Source organism: Chlorocebus sabaeus, chromosome 14 (genome assembly GCF_047675955.1).
Source record: "Chlorocebus sabaeus isolate Y175 chromosome 14, mChlSab1.0.hap1, whole genome shotgun sequence".
Lineage (NCBI taxonomy): Eukaryota > Metazoa > Chordata > Mammalia > Primates > Cercopithecidae > Chlorocebus > Chlorocebus sabaeus.
The window spans coordinates 95316212-95339330 of NC_132917.1; the positions used below are offsets into that span (position 1 = coordinate 95316212).

The 23119-nt window shown below is 52.4% G+C and overlaps 1 protein-coding gene across 1 annotated transcript in view; it reads right to left on the minus strand.

The window, feature by feature from the left end:
- The window catches only part of SH3RF3 (SH3 domain containing ring finger 3), a 375116-nt gene that overhangs the window by 107314 nt on the left and 244683 nt on the right, over nt 1-23119 (minus strand). Inside the window, exon 4 of the mRNA XM_008008347.3 lies at nt 221-574. Within this exon, the coding sequence (XP_008006538.1) occupies nt 221-574 (354 nt within the window). The remainder of the gene's footprint in view (nt 1-220; nt 575-23119) is intronic.

The window sequence follows — 23119 nt, forward strand, 5'->3', positions numbered from 1 at the left end:
GGCCATCTTCTGAATCAGGCAAGGCACACTCACCATTCTCCACGCTTCTGATGGGGGGCAGGACGCAGTGCCAGGGAGCAAGGGACAAACCCCGCTCAACACCAAAGGGCAGTTCTGGGTGGCCTCCATGCTAGTTGAGGAACAGGGAGCACTGAACATGGAGCTGAGGATAGAACCCCAGAGAACCCAGGGATGCCTGCCCTGGCCCGCGGGATGTTACCTGGGTGGGAGCAGCGCATGACAGATGAGCAAGGTCTCCAATCCTGGCCGCGGCTCGGGGATCGCTGGAGCTGATCAACACTGGAGCGCTAATTTCCATGGAATGCCTGTGGCTGGCAGCCTGGGAGGATCTGTGTGTCACACTGAGCGCGGTGAAGGAGTGGCGTTTCTTGGTGTTCTTCTTGCCATCCACACGCCGCTGAAAGGCACTGACCGCCCCTGAGCTGCTTAAAGTGGGACTTGGGGCCATGCTGGCCACAGCGCCGGAGTCAGAGGGCAGGGAGGCATTGCAGCTGGATGCAGCGGCTGGGCACGGCTTGTCCATCTCAATGAGCTGCTTGGCGGAGTCGTTGAGCTGAGTGAGAAAGGGGAGAGCGGGGGTTTCATTAAATCATGGTCACGTGCCACACCAGCCCTCTGCACTCTCCAGGCTACGTTCCCATTCACAACCTGGCAACGTGTTCAAATCGGTCAGACAGCAGGGAAAACACAGCAGAGGCTGGTGGGATGGCATAGGTTTTATCGACAAGGTTTTTGGAGCAGCTCAAAAACCCCAGGAGCCATGACGGAGAGAGGGAACTCGGAGAGAGGGAACTCAGAGAGAGGGAAGTGTTTTCCAAGGGCCACTATCTTGTCTCCCCAATCTTTTCAACTGCTGGCCATTTCTGGTGTGCATGGTGCAGCCCTGCAGACAGTGAGGGACCAGGGACAAGACGGGAAGGAAGCCCCGCATCAGAAGATGTGGGCTGGCCCTGCATGCTCCACAACAGCAGGTCCCCGGAGGAGATTTCAAAGCATGTGACTGGAATGCACTTTCTAATGGCTGGTGACCAGCTGTGGCAGGGGAGTCTGCTCTGGTCAGCATGAACCATGGAAGCTCTTTTCAGTAACCGCCTCCCCTCAGGCCGTCAAGCCCCAGAAGCTGGCATTGAGTGCACCCCAGAAGTGTCAATCATCTGTCATCTTGAGTGATTTGGCGAGTCTCAGGACATAAATCCTTCCCACATCTCCCACCTGTTCTACAAGATAGCAGGCATTTTGTGCAGCGAAGAGTTTGACGAAACTCTGATCCTGGGTGATGCTTATCAGGAAAGGTGGCATGAAGGTTCAAGTCCATGAGCAACCAGGGAAGAAACCCTCCTGGCCGGCTAAGCCACATCCTTCCTCTCAGGGCTACGGCATCGCCTGGAGGGGCTGGGAGGGGCAGCCCAGGCACACCCACTGGGGGAAGGTCCGAGAATTACACAGCCTGGGGAGGTACCAGCTGTGAGAAAAGGCTCCCTGGGCTGGTGCTTGGGGCCTGGTAGGTCAATTCACCACCTGTGAGTGACAGCGTCCCCTGACCCTACACCTGGAGGAAGTTTCCCACTCGGTTGCCCAATGAAGCCCCTTCCTTCTTAGGCTGTACTTGGCTCAGCCTAAGTGCATACCTATATGGGGAGCTGGCAGTGATTTGAAAGAATAAAGCAGAGGGAACTCTTCACTGTGTACACAGAGGTGGCTGGGAAGAAAATATGATACTAGAATCAGCATGGGATGATTGCTACAAGCTGGGTTAAGCAAATGCCATCAGGCTGGGTAAATGCCTGTGAGCTTCCACTCTTTCTCCCTCACCTTTCCAGAAGTAGCAGAAGAAACTGAGTAAATGCCAGCTGCCCTCTGGGCAGAGCTCCCTGGAGGAGCACAGAGCTCGGGGCAGGAGGAAGCAGGAGTCGTCTCTGAGTTTTCTCCTCACCAGGCAGAAGCTGAGCAGGGTGGGGTGGTTGTGTGCAGGGCTGGCACATTCTGCCTGCCAGGGTACTGTTTTGGGTTTGGGGCCCACAGGGTCTCTGCAGCAGCCTGACTGGGCTGTGTGCTGTAGGGCACCACAGAGGCACCTAGGCCAGTGGCCAAAGGGCTTTCCAAAAACTGCAGGTAGGCCACTGGGGGGCAGTTTGAAGCCTTCATGGGAAAAACGGGACTCAGCAGTTGTCGGGAAGTAGTTACAGGATTCAGAAAGGAAGAGGAGAGAGGCAGTGAGTCAGTGAAATCCATGAAGGTGCGAAGACCATAGCAGGCAAGTGAAGGACCACGTGAGCCGCTGTGGAAGTGCAGGCTACCTGGGGCAGAGTCACGTCCGCTCTGTGGCCAGCCATGGGTGTACACATGGCATAGGCTAAGGATATAGGCTAAGCCTTGGCATGGGAGGCCAGCAGGTGCCAGGAGGGGCCTGTCCCCTACACCTACCAGGAGTTGAGTCTGACGTCAGTCTCGTCTAGGAGACTCCCCTCAATGCTGTGAACCAGTGAAGGGAGACGCCGGGTCTCACCCAGACACAGAGCTAGCATGTGCAGCTGGTAGGACCTTGATGAGTTAAAAAAACAAAAACAAAAAAACCCAGAGGCCCTGCTGAGTTTAAGTGGCATGAGAAAGGGCGGCTCCATCACAGGGCTGCTCCGGGCAGGCCGAGCAGATCATAGGAGCAGATCACAGGAGCAGGGGAGCAGGACGGCTGCAGGTTCCAGCTGCCTTCAGAGCCGGCCCAGGCACATGGCTGTCAGCGTTTCCACTACAAATATCTGCCTTTCAGAGGAAGGTTACGAAAAACCTCACTCTGGGCTCCAACATGTGTGATCTAAATCCAGGATTATTTCCTTTGAAATGTTTCCTCCAACCAGGCTCAGCTGTTTTGCTCAATTTTATGGCTGTATTCATTTGCTTCCTCCTAAACGCTACTCAGAGAACAAACCAGTGCCTGTTCCCTCCCACAGCCCTCCGTGGGGCTCTCCAAATACCTGAGAGCCAGCTTCCTGGACCCCAGTGTTCTCTGCCCACTTGACAGGGTCTAGAGGAAGACAGAGCAGCAGGGCACAGTGAGCGCGGCCCTCCATTCATCTCACTCACTGGCATGGGAGCACGTTCTAAACACACCTGCCACGCGCCTGCATTTGGGACATCATTACACAGCAATCATGGCAGCAATAACGCTGAGGCCGGGCTCAAATGATTCCATTTTCCCCAAAGGAACAGGCCTGGAGTGTTTCACTTAGTCCCCCTGTGACTGTTGAGTTGGTACTGAAAACTGTTTTCAAAAGCAGGAAATCCAGGCACCAACAGGTTGTTGTATGCATGTCCAGAAGAGATGGGGCCCTGATCTGAATGTCAGCGTAGATTTCCAGGATCCCTATTCTCATCAGGGGCCACAGCAGCCAGGAGCACGGTGCCTGGCCCCTCAGCAGTGCCACATGTCACTGAGCACTGGGCGGCCACCAGCACGTGTCCCTGAGAGGCTGCTTACAAGTGACCGCACCGTGCCCCCTTCACGGCCGAGACGGAGACTGAGGGTGGGGAGGCAGCATGCATCCCTCATGCCTTAGCAACCCCAGCCCAAGGCCGGTGCTGAAAGTGAAGGCAAAAAGTTTCCATCAGGATAGGCAGCTTCAACAGATGGCAGGAGAAGTGAGAACTGCCTCAAAGAAGAAAGTCCTCAATGCTTCATCCAAAGCTTCAGCTTCCCCGGCAACCCTGCAGCAGCCAGGCAGGCGAACCACTTCCAAGGGGTCTCCTAGGAAGAGGAGTGGTTAGGCTGTATCCTGTTGACTCATCTCCGCTTCTGAGCCAAGGGGCTTCTCCATGGGCCCGTTTCCTCCTGCCCTGTGCAGTCTTCGTTCTGAAAGTACAGAGTGGACTAACCCAGAGGGCCTCAACACGCTGATGCATCTCTACATGCATGGGACTGAGGGGTCATTTTCCACCCACCACTGGGGACCAGGTTTGCCAGACTCACACAGGCCACGGAGTCCCAGGCACTGCTACAGATCTGTGACTTGATCCTGGGACAAAACTCACCATCTGGGGAAGTTTTCACTGTCTGCACAACAAGCTCCAATTAGTCGCGTCATAAAGCTGGGCCTGGATTTGGCACCAGTGCCATCCCAATCAGAAGGCCCCTCACCAGCCACACACATCCTTGTGGGCCCATGGTCACAGGACGCCCTCGCCTGCCGGTACCTGTGCGGGGCGGCAGCTCTCGTGCACCCATTAGGAGCAGCCGCGCTTTCCCAGCTCCTCACTATGCAAGTTGGTGCAGACTTGTCTCGCACACAGGCCTCCATGCTGCAGGGAAGCCCGGCGGCTCTGCCCTCCCGTGTGGTATGGATTCGGCCTGAGGCTGCACCCCTTCCCACCAAGGTGCCATCTGGAAAGGAAAGGACTCCAGTGGCTCTATCTGCATGTGGGGTCACCTTGTTTGTTCATCAGGTGGACACCCCCCTCCTACATGGATGTGCACACACATAACCAATGCACCCAATAACTACACTTCTCACATTTTTTAATGGAAAGAGAACACATTTTCATCTTCCATACAAAATGGAAACAAAATGATAACTCAATATTTTAAACGTCTTGGCAACTTTATCCATTCATCATGAGGACTGCTGCTGGTACCTGGGCAGGTGTTTGCCCATCCCAGGGCCTGCCCCTGTTCTGGGGCTCCTCTGCAGGGGCTGATGCTCCTGGGAACATGAAACTGGATGGGGTGGGAGATTAGCTCAAGTGAGCGGTGCAGTCTTGTCCATGGGACAGTAAAGACTGGGCCAGGGATCACCATCCCACAGGGGACCCCGCTCATCACGCTATGGCCTCTGTGACATTGAGTGGCTGCCTCCTGGCTCAGCAAAGCCCCTCCCAACACTTTGTCTTCCCAGCTTTCTTAGGTTAGATGTGATTTTCTTCCACAACCACTTTCCAACCACAGAACTGTCTAGAAAGGTAAGAAAAGCTGAAGAGTTTCTTCCATCTATCCTTTAAACAGTTCTACAGAATAGGCTATTGGTTTAGAGTGTCCTGTAGCCTTGTGGCTGCGTCCGAGGGTGGGGCTGGGTTGAATGAGAAGACTCTCTCCCCGCAGCTCCCAGAGTCATGGGTCTCCTAACTCCGGTGGGGAAGTGTGGCCAACCCGTGGATTTCAGCGCTGGGTCTACAACAGCGCCAGAGTATAGTCACCCCAAATCCCTGGGTCTGATTGAGGAGACTTTAAACTGAATGTATGCAGGGGGATTTTATTTTTATTTTTTTCTTATAAAAGGAGTAAGATTGGCAAGTCGGTCATGAGGGAGGGCAGCAGCTGTAACATCAAAAGAAGAGCGGTGGTGTGGGAGGTGCCCAGCTAAACAAGAAAACCGGCGCAAAATAGCTGTGTCCCCTCGGGCCCCTGCCCCGACCCAGCGTGGAGGAAGAGCAACCTCAGCACCGAGCGACAGGGCTTGTGAGCGCGATACAAGGGAGGGAACGTGTCCCGAAACCCACATCTTGGTGGAAATCCAGGAAGCCAAGGGTGCAAGCAGGAGGGCAAGTGCTCACAGTTTAACAAGAAGGCAACACATGACTCTTTTCATGGATGTACTATTCAGAAAACAAAACGGACTGAGCGCCCACCACGTCCTGGGCTCTGCTCAAAGGCCTGCTCTAAAAGAGTTTCTATTTCAGTGCACACTGAACAACCTGGGGATCCTTCGCAGAGGCCAACTCCGGCTCAATAGGTGTGGGCTCGTGCCAAGTTTGTGCATTTCTTCTAGCTCCCAAGAGACGACGCTGCTGTTCTTTGCAGATGCCGTCGCAGTAGCAAGCTTCTAGAACACTGTTTGCAAGCTCAGCTTCCCAATGGCAGCACCCTCCCTGAGAACCCTCTATGGACCAGACTCGCGTGTTCCAGAGACTCCTGTGGGGCATTTGCCTTCCTCTGAAGCTTCCACTCTCATGGCTGAGTGTGGCAGAGGCCACCATGGCTGGCTGCTGGCCTTAGAGCTTCACAAACTCAGAGGCAGATGAAGAATGGCCTTTGCCTGCCTGACGCTTTTGTTGGGAGACATCTCGGGAGCTTCCCCTCACTGCGACGGGCAGGCAAGATGGCTGGGCTGGGCTTCGATCAGCACTTGCCAGTTGTAAAACACGTCATTCTTCAGGAGACTAAGCAGGAGCGGTGGAGAGGGAAGGATTCCCTTTAACACTGGGTTCCTTCACTCTCCTCATAGGCACCCCTCATCCTGAAGGGTTGTGTGTGGAACACTCCCAGAGCCTTTAAGGAGAAAGGCTGCCAAAACTGGGGACTCTTGGCCAGTGACTAAGCTAGTAAGAAGCTAGGGAGCCGGGTGCAGTGGCTCACGCCTGTAATCCCAGCACTTTGAGAGGCCGAGTGGGTGGATCGTGAGGTCAGGAGATTGAGACCATCCTGGTTAACATGGTGAAACCTCATTTCTACTAAAAATAAATAAATAAATAAATAAATAAATAAATAAAAGCAAAAACATTAGCCGGGCATGTTGGCGGGCACCTGTAGTCCCAGCTACTTGGGAGGCTGAGGCAGGAGAATGGCTGGCGTGAACCCGGGAGGCAGAGCTTGCAGGGAGCCGAGATCACGCCACTGCACTCAGCCTGGGTGACAGAGTGAGATTCCGTCTCAAAAAAAAAAAAGCAGCAGCAGCAAGGGGCCTGATGACCACCCCTGGCCAAACTGACTTGATCTTCATCCCCATATGTGCCCATCCGACCCTCATATCAACCATCTGAGGTGCAGCAATGTGGCCATTTCACAGATGAGGAAACTGAGGCTCAGAGAGGTTAAGTGACCTGTTCCAAGTCACACGGTGAACAAGCAGCACCACTGCCACTGCTCACTCCTTTTCTGAGATGTCTCATTGACTCTGCTGCCATCCCCTCATCACTGCAGAGCATGAGGAGGCCCTTCCCCTCTCGCTACATCTTGATGTAAAAAAAAGAATATATTCACTGAGGTATACCTATGCCCTTGACTATTGGAATGGGTTGGGTACGTTTTAGAGATTCAAATGTGGGTCTCTAAAAATCAGGCCTTTTTGGGCTGGGCACAGTGGCTCATGTTTGTAAACTCAGCACTTTGGGAGCCCGAGGCAGGCAGACTGCTTGAGTCCAGGAGATCGAGACCAGACTGGGTAACATAGTCAGACCCAGTCTCTGTAAAAAATAAAAATTAGCTGGGCATAGTAGCATGCGCCTGTGGTCCTGGCGACTCAGGAGGCTGAGGTGGGAGGATCGCTTGAGCCTGAGAGATCACGCCACTGCACTTCAGCCTGGGTGACAGAGCAAGACCCTGTCTTAATTAAAACAAAAATCAGACCATTTTTTGGGAGGTTAAAGATGACATGAGAAGTAGGTCAGGCAAATTCTCATACGGGACAGATGCCAGCTATAGTTACCAAGGGTGGGTGGCCGTTCCATTTCCTCCCCTTTATTCACAGTAGTAGTGGACTCAGAGGCCTGTGGACAATGCCAAACTCTTATTTCCTGGGGACATCGAACCCCAGGCATCTACAGAACGCTGGTGCCAGCACTCTGGACTGATGCTCCCTGCCCAGCCACAAGCTGTGGCCACGCACCTGCTATGGGAGAAGCTTCTACCCTAGAGGAGATTCCCTCCTTGGAATTACAGTTGAACAGAGGCTGAGCAACACTAGAGCACTGCAGGAGTGTGCTGGAGACCTGTGTGAGGCCGCCAGTCCCACCAGAGCGAGGCCCCGAGCCCGTGGGTGACCCGCATCCCTCCAGCACATGGCAGTTGTGCCTTTCCCATCCTGTCCTCTTTGTGTTTGCATTCTAGCCCTGGTCCTCGTCCTGTGATGGCTGAAGCATACACGTCAGGCTGCTGTCAGGCTGCCCAATGGGCTGGCAAGTTGAGGTGACTACTCGGATAACTGAAGTTTAAAACGCAGGTGCAGGCAGACCTGCACTGCACAAATGGCTGCCTAATTTTGCATGTAAAGCCTGAGTACAGGCAAGGCTTTTGGACGAGCTGATGTCTAAAAAGCTGAGGAGGGAGTCGGAGCAAATGGTTTTCATTTCAGCCCCCTCTTATCATGGACTGGACAAAGCCCTGTCCCTGTCAGAGTGGTCCCATGAGAGGCAGGTGGCACCCATCCACCTCGTCTGCGTCGGGGTGCTAGCTGCTTGGGGGCAGTTGGCCAAGCTACAGACCGGTATGTGGAGCCTCTCCGCCTACCCCAGCTGTCACGCAGCCCACAGTGGCATTCATGTTGGAACCCTCCAGAGAATTCAGCAGCTGCCCTCTGCTAGCACCCTACGACATGGCACGTGAATCTGCATACCCTGGGCCAGGTTCATCTCATAATGGGGCGCCCAGGAAGCAACCACCCCTGTGGCCCCCCAAGCCAGCCCTCAAAACCAAGGTCTGCCAAAGAATCTTCAGCGGCCCTGCGGCTAACAGTCAGTGCCGCCTTCCTCATCCGAGAGTCCATGGGTCTCTCCAGCACAACCAGAAATGCTGGCCGCACCCCTACTTGCACCTCTGTCATAGTTACACCACCCTTCTTCCTCCCTGGATCCCACCCTAGTCCTCACGGAGAAATGAGGCTCCACCTGCTTTGAGTTTAACCTCTTGATATTGGGTGATGTATCCCTCCTGCACTGGCAACCACACTGTCATTTCAGTATTAAGACCTGCCAGAAGGAAGATTCCAGGACTAAATAAGAAAACAGAAAACTTCACGCATTTGCTAGGAATGTGTGAAAGTCCATAAAAGGCCCAGGAGCAGCAGAACGACCTGATGAGCCCCTCAGCAGGGGTGCCCTGTGAGCAGAGGGACCGCTGATTAGAAGTTTCCAGACTGGGATAGGGACCCTGTGATAATTTTACCTGAAGATGAACTTAAAAGGAGATAAACTGGTAGTTTATGGGCAAAGAAGTGTGTGAAGGGCACCATTTATTCTCCACTTTCTCCAAGAACTGCTGCAACGAAAGTCTCTCTGTTGGGACAGTGAAGAGACCTCAGACCCCTAGCAGCAGGTGACGACCCACACGGCCTCCGGTAGACACTTAAATCCTGGGTGAGCATCTCCAGTGGGGTGGGTGCTGCACATGGATTTCTGACCATTTTTAACCTGAGGATCAAAGTGATTAATTTCCCAGGGCCCTTCTGCCTTAGAAGTCACAGATCTTAGGTGGGTGAGGAGGAACAAGGGGAGCAAGAGGTGTGGCTGGCACAGATTCAGGAGAAGGCAGATGGCTGCTCCACCCAAAGGGCTCCTAGGGCTGGGCCAGCCACAGCCCAGGCAGGTGGGCTCTGACCTGTTCTCTGACAGTGCACCCCCATTGGGGATGCATTTCTGCACATTTATATTCTAATGCACCAATACTCATTCGCATTATACGTATGTAACGTGTATCTTTTGGTGTCTTTATCTAGTGGACCAAAGAATATATTTGATTACCAAAAATATATAAAATAAGCATATACAAAATAGAAATTAAAGCTAACAAGTTAAAGTTTGCAACAAGTTTGAATAGTAGTTCTCACGTTTTCTTTGCACAGAGTGGCATGCACCCCACCTTGGAGATCTTTGGCTTAGAGCAGTGGTTTTCAAACGATCCACTGATTGGGTCCTGACCGGCCTTTTTAAGGAACGGAACAGAATACGTATTGGCATGTGTCCATGTGGTATGGAAGTAGCTTCACAGACCATTTCTCTAGGCTCACACACTCATGCAGTGTGCCCTCAGTCAAGATGTCAAATGCAGTGTCACTGTGGGTCACACCCACAAAGACAGAAAGCCGTTGGCACCCAGGGGAGATGACAGACATTTCCTCTAGCAGACAGAAAAGGCCCTCTTCTTTCTGTTGGCACAGGGTGTGAACCTGATGCTCAAGGAGGGGGGCCTGGCCGGTGCTTGGCGCTCTTGCTGAGGACCAGGAGGGGCCCAGCAGCTGACTCAAAACCCGCAGGCACCTGAGGCTGGGACTGGATGTCTGTGTGTCTGCAGGTGCGCCCACCTGTGTTCTATGTGCAGCTTCTCTGGGACAGGAAACCAGCTCCCAAGGTTGGTGAGTGGCACCTGAACTTACCCCGGCCTGTGTGGCCTTGGACCTACGATGCTGCATGCGGTGGGCTCCTGGTGTAGCTGGAGGGATGGTGCACTGGGCTGTGGTTTACAGGACACCAGCCAGACTATCATGGTGGCTGTGCACTGCAGCCCTCATGTTCTCACCTGCTACCTCCTCAACACTAATCTCTATTGCCTAGAGAGCTTCCAGGTGGCAAGCATTTCCTCCTTCCCTCCCCGTCTCTATACCCCCTTCTCTCCTCTAGTCTCTCTCTGACATCCCAGAGCAACCCCAGGAGCAACAAAGCCAAAGCGATCAGATCAAGATGTCACAACTGATCCTTGGAGTTCTGAGGATTAGAGCCTACTTCATCCTCTTGCAGGAGTCTCATTTCACAGATGCTTCAAATTTTAGTGCTAGAGGCAAAGTACATGCTTGATAAACACCTCTTCCATGCATAGGTGTTTGAATGAATGCAGCTAGCATTTGCATGTGCATGCAGCAATGTCTGCTTGTTGAGTATACTCTAAGCACTGCTCAGCACTTCTCACCCATCTACAGAGCTGTAACTCACATCGCACTTCACACACAGGGTCAGCAGTTGAGAGCACTTGGGGGACCTGGCTGGGGAGGGTGGTGGATCTTGCATGAGTCTGAGCCTCACTCAGCACTCACTGAGTACCTGCTGCTGGTTGTGAGCTCTGCCAGGCAATCTGTGGCAGGTGGAGCTTTTTCACAGCAAGAACTTTTCTTTAGGATGTGTTCCATGTTCACAAAGGAGCTTAAGAATATGGCATGCTGCAACTAACTCATCAATGATAAATGGGATGAAAGCGCTACTAGAGAAAGGCTGGTCTGAGGGGGGAAGACAACTCAGTTTCTATGGTTACAGACAGGACATAACCATAGAAAGTGACAAAGTATTTCAACCAAAAGTGACATAAGTGACCTAAGTATTTCAAGGTCGTGGACAGGCACAGGCAGGAGTAGGATGGTGCATGTGTGTGCGCGTGCGTGTGCATAGGGGTCTACAGCTGTCTAAAGGGGCTCAGGTTGTGAGGGCTGAACAGGATTCAGGATGAACACAAAGCCTCTGTCGACTCCTGAACAGGGATCGAGTCGTCCCCGGAATTGGTGTGGGGAGCCCCAGGGTGGTTGGAAGTCTGGGCCGGCGTGGGAGCAGTGGAATGAGTCAGGAAGGGCTATGTGCAGGTAGATGGGCCAGTGGGAGGAGACCCCCCAACCATCTGGGGCTGGTGCTTTGGAAGGAGAAGGTGGAATTGGGCACCTACTGCAGGCCAGGGGCTCTGCTTGGCACTGTGAAATGAATACAGACAAAACCCCTGCTCTCACAGATACCCAGACAAGGAATAAGTGAATATTTCATTACATAGAGGACGTTGAATGGAAACTGACCTGTGAGCCAAGACGTTGAGGAGATGTGGGAAGGAGCTGGCCCCATTGCATCTGGGGAAGGGTGTTGGGCAGGTGGGAATAGCATGTGCAAAGGTACTGTGGCAGCAGCTGGCTGGAGTGTCTGAGGAAGAGCAAGAAGGCCAGTGTGGCTGGAGCAGACACGTGGGCAGAAATGAGGTGGGGTGATGGGGCCAACTAGTGCTGGAGCTTCTGGGCCCTGGGGAGGTCCTGGCTCTCCCCGGAGTGAGATGGGGGACTGGAGGGCTCTACAGCAACACAGGGACACAACAGGATCCCCCGGCCATGGCGCTGAGAAAAGGCTGCAGAGATGAGGCGCTACATTATTGTAATACTACAATAATGTTATGAGAATATTCTCACAATTTAATGAGAAAAGCCAGGCAGAAATACTGATACAGCACAATCTCAAATTTGTCCAAAATATATGTAAATTTATACATAGAAAAGAATAAAGAAAACAGAATACTAAGCTAACACTTCGTTCTTTCCCTAAACGTATATTCATATTTGCTGGTAGGATTATGGGTGATTTTAATTTTCTTCTTTACACTTTTCTGAATTTTCCTATTTTGAGCAATAGCCAGGAATGATTTTTATAATCAGAAAAAGTCATTAAAAACAAAAGAGCAGATTAGGCTGGAGTCTCCATCGACCTACGGGGAGACCTCCTGAGCTGTGGCAGTGACAGATTTTCTTTGATTTTGTACAAAGTGCGAGGTGCCCTAAAGAGCCTTTGGTGTCTTCGGTTTTGTGAGAATGCAGTCATTTTTTAAGAGCATGACGTTTCAGGCAAGGTGTAGCAAAGGTTTCCTCTTCCTTGGGCAGTTTGGTTTCCAGCCCGAGGTGACAGCCACCAGCTGAGGGGGACACAGACCTGGACTGACTCCTGAGGGAGATGCCAGGATCCTGGGGCTGCCCCTAGGAGAAGCTCTAAGAGCTCAGGAAGTGGTAGGGATTCGCCAGGCCCACGCGGAAGGGAAGCAGAAACCCACAGAGGTGGGCAGAGGACTCACACTCAAGGGCCACAAACCAAGGCCCAAGATCCAGCTGATGCCGGTTTTTGTAAATAACGTTGTTTGAGGCACAGCCTGTCTGCTGAGCTACTGTTTTTGACTGCACTCACCACACAAGTCGCCACAGTTTTGTTCTGTTTTTTTAAACTTCTTGTAAAAGTCATAGCGGCCCCCTGGTGTTTGGTCCTTTTGGCTTCATGTGCGGCCTGCCCTTCCCTGCTGCTTCCAGCAAATTGCAGAGGCCACACAATGTCACCTGTATATGCTCAATATGCGTCTCCAACGGACAGGGAGATCCACAGGGGCTAGGCCATCCTCAGGGACTGGGGAGAAGGCTGGAAGCCTGGGTCACTTCCTCCTTCCCTCCCCAGCAGCTCTGTTCAAAGGAGCAGTTCTAGGCAAGGCGGTCGGCTTTGCAGCTTGACCCTCTCTTATGAGGTCTATGCACGTTCCTTAGCTTCCAGATCCAATCTACATTCTTCTGAGATTTTTCAGTCCTAAACACTTCCATTCCAGCTCACCCTCAGCTGGATCCAAGAACAGGGTATGCAAAATTGCCACAACTAAAACCCCAACTCAACCGAAAGGAACATGTTTAATAACAGGTGAACAGATGTACCGTGTTGCAAATTTATCAGTAAGAAATATGAAGAACAGCAGAGTTTCAACCAAACGTTCATCAAAAGACTTTACGGAGGTGTAAATTTGACCTCTTGTGTTCATTTTTCTGTTTCTGGTGCCAGGCCCTACCTCAGTCCAGCGGCTTCAGGATAAATCTGCAGCCATAACACCGTCCTCCCTGGCAGGGCTGGCTGGGACACAGGGGCTTCGGCCTGGCCAGCCCCTTGAGGTCTGAGTGCTTGCATGGGCTGCTCCCTGCCTCTGATGCTCAAGCAGCTGACCTCAGGCTCTGCCCACAATACACTGGCTATCCCTTTCCCAAAAGCACTGATTATTTCGGACAGGCTCCTTTGCCCTGGACAGTTCAAGGAAACTCATTCTCTAAGTGATTGTTTCCTTTCATTGAATGAAACCTAAGACTATTCCAAACTGTATTTTCAAGAGGACTGGATATTCATATTGCAGCCTCGAAAACAACACTCTGGTACTAAAATGCAATTTTGCAACAGGCCATGGGGGCTTCTTCCTGCTCTCTGCAGTGACATGGGAGGTGACATTGGGGTTGCGCAGGGCCCCCAAACTACAATTAAGGTAACAATCATTTCTAACACATAGTTCTCCCTTTGTGTACTGTTTTGTGCACTTCACTATGTCTCTAATTTAATCCTCCTAAGAGCCTGGAGGTAGGTGAAGTTATTACCCCCATTACACAGATGAGGAACCTGAGGCACAAGGAGTGACAGAGCTGTGCCAGAGCCTCTTCTTGACTGTCTGATGCCAACGTGGGCAGGGGCCTGGCCTGTCAGAGGGACAGAAGGGACAGAGGAAGGCCAGCATGCCGGGACCACGATCAAGGCCAGGCATGCAGGGAGGGTGTGAGGTTGGGTGGACCCACAGGGTGGACTGCAATGAGGAGTCTGGATTTATTCTAAGAGCAATGGGCCCCACTGGTGGCTTTAAGCAACAGTGAAGTACCCTCCTTAACTTTGCAGAAATGGTGCCTGATTCCATTGCTGTGTGAGAATGAACTGTAGGGTAGGTGGGACCCTCAGAAGCCACATAGGAACCATGGGCCTGGAGCTGTCCTGAGGCCTTCTGCCCACTTCTCCAGGGGCCCAAGACCCTGTGGGTTCCCTACAACCAGAGCTCGAAACCTTTAGTCTAGAAGGCTCTCTCCACATGCATTTTTACACTATCAAAGTTCACCTCAGCAAAGCAGGAGTGGGCTTAGGAATGACAAGGACGTGGTCAGGAGGAGTCTATGGACGCAGGCACAAGGTCTCGAGCACTGGGCAGAGACGGGGCCTTGAAGAGAGACCCCAGACTCAAACGCTGAGCAGTTGCCAATGTCCTCAGAGTGACCTGCAGAACCCCCGAAGCCTGTTTCCCACTCCCCCTCTGGCCCCAACCCCTCTCCTCCCACCTGCCTGCTTGGTCACCCTGGCTTAGAGTCCCTTGGCCAGCTCAGGCCACCCCTGGACCTGCTCTTTCTTTCCCTGCCCCTCCCCGAAGGCTGCTTCCCCAGCCACGTTCCAGAACACTGACATGAAGACTGCAGTTCCCTCCTCCAAGGCCCTTCCTCCTCTCCTGGTGTTAGTTTCTCCATGGAGAGTAGAAACCCCTCCAGATTTGCTTTTCTTCACTGTTGTGTCCTCCCTTCCTCCCTGGTGGATGTGGTCGCCAGGGTTCTCTTCTGCTTCATTCAGGCTGCATCCCCAGGGCCTGGCCCGCAGCTGGTGCTTAAGGACTGGATGAACGTGGGACCCCAGGTGGCCTGGAAGGAACTGTGGGGAGGGCACTGCCCAGCAGTGGGACCTGCTCTTTCCACCAAAGGCTAAGCCACCAACAGAAACCTAAGGTGGAAGGAACAAGTGGCTGCTCACACCTGGCAGGTGACGATGGCCCTGATGTATGTCTGATTTATGATGAAGTGCAGAGCACAAACGTCCCAGAACGCTGGTCCCTCTGATGGAGGCAGAGTTGGAAAGGACGGGCTGCCTTCATTTGTAAGGGCCCTGAAGGAACCGTTTGCGGCAGCCTGGAAGCCTCTCGACTCTCATCAGAACCTTCTCCCTAACAAACACTGGAGACTCAGCAGGGTGGTAGGGTGGAAGGGGCTGAGGGATGAGAAATTACTTAAAGGGTACAAGGACAGACTGATCACTGAAAGCAGGACACCTGGAAAATGCGGCTGATGTCCCAAGAGCTTCAAACTAAGACTCTTAACTGCTCTCACTTTCAAGGATTTGGGAGGTGTTTATAAAATCAACAGAGAGTAGCTCCGAGCTCCTCTGAGGGGGTTGAGCAGAAACGAGACGAAGCTGGAGTCACTGCTGTTTCTCATTCTGCATCACAGGTGGAATTCAGGTGGTTACAGAAAGTCCCCCACAGGGCACACACACGGTTTGAGCATTTCCCTGGACCTGAATCTTAAACGTGCCTCAGTCCGCAGCACCCTGCACCCTCTCCACTGGAAATAGAAAGTACTGACAGAAGGTACCATGGAGGAGAAGCATGAAGACAAGAGAAGAACATTTCCAACTGGCCCGAAGTGTCAAGCTTGGTCATAATTCATTGCCAAGTCCTAGAACTAAGGGTGAGGCAACAACGGAGACCAGCAGGATAGAGCTCCCTGCAAAGATGGGCTGGTCTGGAATAGAGATGTTTGGGGTCCCCCAGGACCTCCCAGTGACTCCACACCGGTGTGCTTGGTTCCACCTGAAAAATCAGACATGGTTTCTTCTGCACCAAACATAGGCCTGGACCTCAGCCAAGAAGTGCTGCTGTCATCCCGTAGGCACCCAGTGCCAAATCTCTCCACAGCTAAGCATGCTCTCACCTCCATGCCTGAAAAACTGCAACCACTCACAAGGTCTGCCTAGGGACAAGTGCCTCGGAGCCAGGGCCCACCCTCAGGACTGCATGGAATCTGGCACCGGTTTCCTCCCAACTTCTTTAAATGTGGATGGTACTTCATGAGGCCCATCTCCAGGTTCAGGAACACTCTCCAGTCCTGAGTGTTGTGATCGGAACACTCAGGAAAGAAGTGAGCACAGGCCTGGAAGAGTGTGGTCCACACATTAATCCACAGAACGAGATGGTGGGAGGAGAAGCTGCAGGTCAGATTGGGGCAGGGTTCATAACCCAACAGCCAACTGTTTCTGCACTAGCAATCCTGAGAGCAGAGAACATTGGGGGTGCTAACTTCAAATTCTGGCAAGGAACTGCTCGTCGGCTGCAGGCCCTGGATGGGGCTTGGCTGGTCTCTCTCGCCAGGAGAATGGAGCCTTCCTCTTTCCCTAAGGCTGTTCTGAAGATTCAATGGCAGATGGATGTTAGAATGCACCAGAAGGATTTGAGGATGTGACAGGGCTGGGTGTTCCAAAGCAAGGTCCTGGAGACGACTGGGGTGCTGTGTGTGGGGTGACAGAGGGGTTGTTTTAAGATTAATGAGGCCTGGGGACACAGCTGCAAGACAAAAGGGCATGTGCTGAGTGTGGAGAGTTCATGCAGATGAGGACTGAGGAAAGGCCAACCATGCTGGGGGTCAGGAGGTGGGCTGCTGAGGGAGGTGGGGTGGCCAGTGGGCTGGGCACAGGTAGGCCTGGTGCAGGCAGCCTCGGCCCTAGGCTCTGAGTCAGCCCCACTGCAGCAGGCTCTCCCCTGGGCTGGGCCTGCAGCTTTCCCAATGACTTGTGTGATCGGAGACCAAAACAGATGTCCCTTTAGCAACCAAGATAGACCCTATGGTTAAGGAAACAAAGTTACCCACGGGCTGGCATGGTAACTTCCTAAATTCCTGGGCTACAAGGAAAGCCACACTCTTGCTAAACTCCCTAACAATAGGTGCTATCAGACCCCTCTGATTTATAACCCAGACCACTGCAGCTCTGATGGGACAGAGGACAGACCTTACAAACACCCTTTCTGATAAGCAACTGCAGACCTCAAGCCAGTTCCAGCAGCTTACGGAGGCTGCGCACAGGCTGTGTGTGTCCTATAGTTCACCTGTTGATGGAAAGAGCCAAATTCCACCTCATTTCAATGCTGAAACCCTACCCTAAAGTGATGTGAGATGTGTGTTACGTACATGTTTGCCCATTCCACATGCGCTCAGCTCCCCTTATAAATATGCATAGCTTTCCCACAAACCTGCTAAATATGTATGATTCTACTGTGTAACGCAGACCCTGCAAACCATGAAACCCAACTGCCCTTCCCTTCTGTGAAGGGAGAGCAGCTTCGTTCCATGTCAGAGACTATCTATTCCTGGTTTGCAAACTGATGTCACCAGTTAAGCTGTCCTTTCTAGTATTTAGCCATCCTGGGGGCCTTTCTGACAACACTCGAATGCTCACTGAAGTTTGCGAGCCACAGCCTAACTTACTCAGGCAGAAAAGGTAGACATGAAAGGGAAGACAAGAACATGGAAGCCTGGGGGGTGGGGGAAGCTGAGTCAGGGCACCGTGATGGCCACGCTGAAGGGAGGGCAGGTGAACATGGACAGCCCAAGATGCCCTGCAGAGGGCAAGTGTGAGAACTCCGTCTCCTTAGGATTGGGTGGGTGCGCATGCTGAGGCCAGCGGGGCCCGGCGAGGAACTAAAGTTAGGTGTAAAAGTAACCCCGCCATTGACCTGCTCAGTGGGAAGTGTACTGCCCACATGAGTGACAGGAGAAGCAGAAAAACAGCTGGAGCCTGAGGGAGAAGCAGTCTGGACACAAGGTTGGAGCTCAGTTACTTCCACCGGCCGCAGGCCAGACGCTCCAGCAGCCTGCCCCAGGGCCACCTGGGTGTTCAGCTGCCCCAGGCTGACACACTTCCAGTCCTGAATAGTCCCTTGAGGAGGTGACTCACTTAAGCCTTCCATCATCGCTTCCAGACCAGGACAAGGCTCTGAACTCAGCAAGTGGTAGACCGCTTGGTAGACCCATGGAGGAAGCCCTCTTCCTAACACACAATTTCACAACTACTGCTTAAAGCCAACACAGGTAGTCCACTTTAGTGACCAAAACAGTCGGCAATCAGCAACGACTCCTGCTGGTCGACATGCATGCAGCTTCTTTCTGGCAAGGCTGAGTGCACAGGTGCTGAGGACCAGTGCATGCCCTGCTGGGGCCTCCAAAGGCCCTGAATTAGTGTCTGGCTCTCCAGCATCAAGGTCTTGGGAGAAACTTAAAAGGTATGATGTCTGCCTACGCAGGTGGTGGGGAGCATCCGGTGGGCAGGGATTGCCTGCCTAAGGTGGGTAGGGTGAGATCAAACCTCAGGAATTATGGCACGAGACTCCATTTGCCCCTTGGCCAGGCTGTGACAACATTTAAGGTGGGCTGCGGCCCCCGTGGTGACTGAGCCACTCAGGCTGCAGTCAGGGCTACTCACTGTCCCCACAGAAGCTCCCAGGGAGGCTGGCAGTGAGGACAAGGGGCTTCAGGAAAACTTACTAAGCTGTCTTGCCATGGATGTACAAGAACTGCTGCAAGCTTCCCAGCTTAGACCCGTTTAGAGATGGTCAGTGGGGCATTCCTCATGTTTGATGAGCTCTGTAAAACACTGAACCACAGCCCAACAACACTGCACAGGTACACAGGGTAGCACCTGGGCTCCACACTGTGCTAGGACCTAGAAGGGAAGGAACTGTGCGTTACAGGTCTGGCCTCAAAGGGGCTTAGGGAGACAAAACAAACACAGCAACAAGACTCCCAGCAGCTATGGAATAGCTATGGAATGTGAGATATTCTAAGATGTTAATTTCACAAAGAGCTCAAAAAGACTTCAGAAGAGAGAAATCAGGGCAAGCTGGTACCTAGGCACCCACCTATTTTTGCTGGAGATAAACCCAAACTACAATTAACAGCCATGTATGTGTGGATCACACCTTGGGGGTCAGATAACAGCAAGAAAATGTACAGACCCCAACCATGAATGCGACTGGAGTCTCCCTCTTACGTAGTCTTGTCTCATTTCTTTACACTCTTTTATTTCTTTATGTCGTTAATCTGATTGAAGGGTAAGGGGAAACAGTGGGTTGTTGGTGAAGGCAAGACCACTGCTTATTCTCCCTGATAGGTCTAAGGATTTGCCTCCTGGACCACTCTGTTCAGACATAGACACAACATCACACTCCAGCAGACACCCAACTTGGTGCTTGCCTAGTCCCTGCCTTCTGGTCCCCGCCTCTGGCTTTCCTGCCCAGTGTTCTTGGCAGTGACTGGGCTTCACCTGTAGGAGGTCTTTACAAAGTATTCCTGGAGGCACAGTCCACACTGACACAGAAATGCAAGCAGGACTGGCATCCACACTAAGGCTGGGGGATCCCTTCCACAGGCTGTCGCTGCTGCAGGAGCTTGTAAAAACAGAGGATGACAAAAAGCAAGAAAAATAAAATGAAACTTCAAACAAAATTGCATCTTCCCCAGCCTTCTTCGGAAGACATTCCTGAGTATTTTTCCTTCATACTTTCACATCCCTTCTGATGTGACATCATCAGGGTGTCCTGACTGTTAGAAGCAGCGGCCACATCTGTCAGAAGAAGTGTAGGGAACACCAGCAGTGAAAAAACATGCAAGGGGCTCGCCTGGAGAGTGGGACCCTGGGACGGGCTTTGGAGCTTGGTTGTAACCCATCTCCATGGTAAACGACGACTTCAAAGGCATTTGCCAGTTCCTCATCTAAGGAAGAGTCCTGGATTATTACTTTGGCACTGAAACGGGAGATTCAGCCCTGGGGAACCTCTGACCCTTATTTCAAAATTCCTAAAGCATCACTGGCTAACATCTGCTTAGCCAAGATGAAATGATGGGAATCATTTTTACCCTCCTGCTCCAGACACTGAAACAAATCTATGAAACAAGATTTGCAGACATGGGACAGTAGAACGCACAGGACAGCAATCGCCAAGAGTGGAGGAGCCCATGACATGGGCTCTGTTACTGTCTCTGGGTTCTCCAGCCTCTCCCTGCATTGAGAAGACAGAGTTCTGGGTCTGGGGAGCCACAGTGGCTACAGGATGCAGGCTAGAGTTCTGGAGAGGAGGGAGCTGCAGAGAGAGACAGTCCTGGAGATCTGCAGAAAGTCCCCTGGAGTCTTCAGCTGACTGCTGATCAGGGCATTCATTTGAGGGAACTATCCAGCACTGGGGAAAGGACAGCCCATGAGGAAAGGGCAGAGCCATCTCTGGGCTCATATAAAGCCAGGAATAGTTTTCATTCCCAACTTCCAGAGTGGAAGCCTCATAAATCACGGGGCATGGAGTAGAGAAGGTTATAGCCTCAGAAGTAGAGAAATTAGCCCCACATGAAAGGCTTCCCTGGCCCTGCCTAACAAAGCCTCAAAGCGATCCTCAAAAGCACCAAACTGAGTCTAAGCAACTCAACAAAAAACAAAGCTCAAGAACATTTGTAGGAATGCCAGGATGTCCAGTACACCAAACAGTAAAATTCACAAAGTCAGTAACCAGCTGAAAATTACCAGGCATGCAAAGAACCAGGAGGGTGCCTCAGAAGCATCACACAGCTCCAGGAGCCTGCGCAGCCTCCAGTTCACAGGCAAGACCAAGAGTCGGAGGCGTTCCAATCCCATCTCAGGTGGGGATGCAGAAGGTCAACTGGGAGCTGAGAACTAGAGCCCCCATCCCTCCATCCCTCTCCCACTGCCTGTGTGGTTCTTGGCATGCTGGGTTTCTCTTTGAGAAGCTGAGGGGGGTCTTTGAAAGGAGTGGGGAAGGCAGAGACCAGGACAGTGAATATGAGCCAACTCCCTGACCCAGAGTGCAAGCTGGTGGGTGAACCCACCCAGACCACAGGATCAGACAGGTCTGGAGGCGCTGAGGAGGAGAGAGGAGACTCAGTTCAGCACCTGAAATACTTCCCTCACGGCTCTCATTAGAAGTCACATCCTTCCTCTCTTCCTCTCTGAACACATCCCGCCTGGCCCAGGCAAGGACTGAAAACCCTCAAGACCAAGGTGAAATGGCAAATCCAACCATGGCAGAGCTGCTCACTACTTTGAGGTAGTACAGAATGCAGAGTGTGCACAATTAACAACAATGCCAGAGCTATCCGCTCCCAATGAGAGCTGTCGTGCCTTTGAGTCATCACCACACGTCTCAACAGCATACTTAACAGGCAGAGGTTCAAAATAATAGCCTCTCTTTGTAAAAGATAAAGCGACAAGGAGGCACCTGTGCTACAGGAACAGGAGGAACTGAGCTTGATGTTGCTGCATCCACCAAGGCTTAGAACCCGGTGGTCTGATGACGCATGCTATCATCATTGTGCTGAAGATAAGCACTCTCAAATGGGAAATGGCCATCAGCGGGAACTCCTGCTATTTTTCTGGGTATTATATTATTTCGCTAAGTAAGGATTTTCATTTTGGCTGCCATTATTTTTTCCAGGATCTATAAATAGCATTCCATCCACAATCTTCTCGAACACCACACCATATTCATTCAACACCCAACTAAGGCACAAGCATGCTGACATCAGACCAAGGTGTGGGTCTGGCGTCACAGAATCTGAACCTTCTGCCCCCTGCAGCTCTGCTTCTTCCCCAGATCCTGGGGTTATCTTACCACAGCCACTGCTGCCATGGCCTTTATCTGGGTTAGCAGACACTGGGACGACCAGGAGGCTCATCCTCATCAGCTGGGCCCCACCTCCACCTCTCATCTGTGACCCATTGCTCACCACGTGCTCCAGCATCTCCCAACACAGACCAACTCCCTGCTGATCCACAGAGGTCCAACACCCTCAGGCTTCACACTTCTTATTAGCCAAGTGGAGAGGAGTGTGCACCCATCACATGCTCCTGAAAATCTGCTCAAATAGAAGCAGACAATCAATGGAAAATGCCAAGAATAAACAGTTACAGCTCTAATCAAATTCTAGACCTTCCCCTGGGGAAAGGCACCTACTTTTTCATCCCAAGCCAAATCCAAAGGCCGCAAAATAGCCCGGACACTGAGCGGCTCTCTGTTCCTTCCTGAGCAGACCTGTCTGGGATGTGTGCTGGCTGCCGGGACAGGTGCTCCGCACCCACCCTCTGTCTGTCCTCACATTGCAGACTCGGGTCTGTCTAGGCACAGGATGGTCACTGTTCACCACGGAAACTTGGAGGAACATAGGAAGGGGTCCCTCCTCCCCCGTTTACTGTCAGAGATGCTGAGATGCTGGCTGTCTCTAAGGATCCTTGGGATGCCACCATGTGCGTGTGTGGGGTGGTAGCATGAGGGTCTATCTAGGTGACCACTCACACACACACCAGCAACGCTTGGAGCAGCCAATTTCTGAATACCGTATTCAGGATAAATAAAGCACTACCTCTGGGGGGTCTTTTTCAGTTGGCTCCTTGAGATCCGGGTCTCCCCATTACTCTACCTGGACAACTGATGTTGTCAACGTGGAGGCAGAGCTTGACACTTGTGTCTGCTGCCTTTCATCATTTTTTGAACTACCTTTGGATCAGGATTCTGGCCCCATGGGGAGGTTTTCCCTGCAGACACGAGTCACTGGTGTATTTGCTAACATGCCTTCTAAGTCTCCACGCAAGCCGCCCACCCAGGCTGTGTGTGAGCAGCCAGAGGCAGCCTGTGTCCCGCCCCCAAGTCTCTCCAACCCGAGCTGATTTCTGACAACGCTCCTTAACGACAGCTTCCAAGAGGGCTGCCTCTCCTAAGCGTCCACACCCTGGACCTGTGTCCCGGTTTTGTTGACATCATCCAGCTGCAAACCTCACTCAGGCAGGAAACTGCCCTGCCTTCAAACCCATTCAGCTACACCAGGCCAAATGTGTTCAGTGCTCAGGAATGACACGGAGATCTTCAATCAATACAGGAATGGACTGAGGAGCAGCTTTCACTCCACAAACACTTATGCCGCCACCACCACCACCAGCACACAACAGTGCTCTCCACCTACCCCGGCCAGCCCGGCCGGTGTGTTCTTATCTTCTCTACACCTCATGGCTAGCCCAA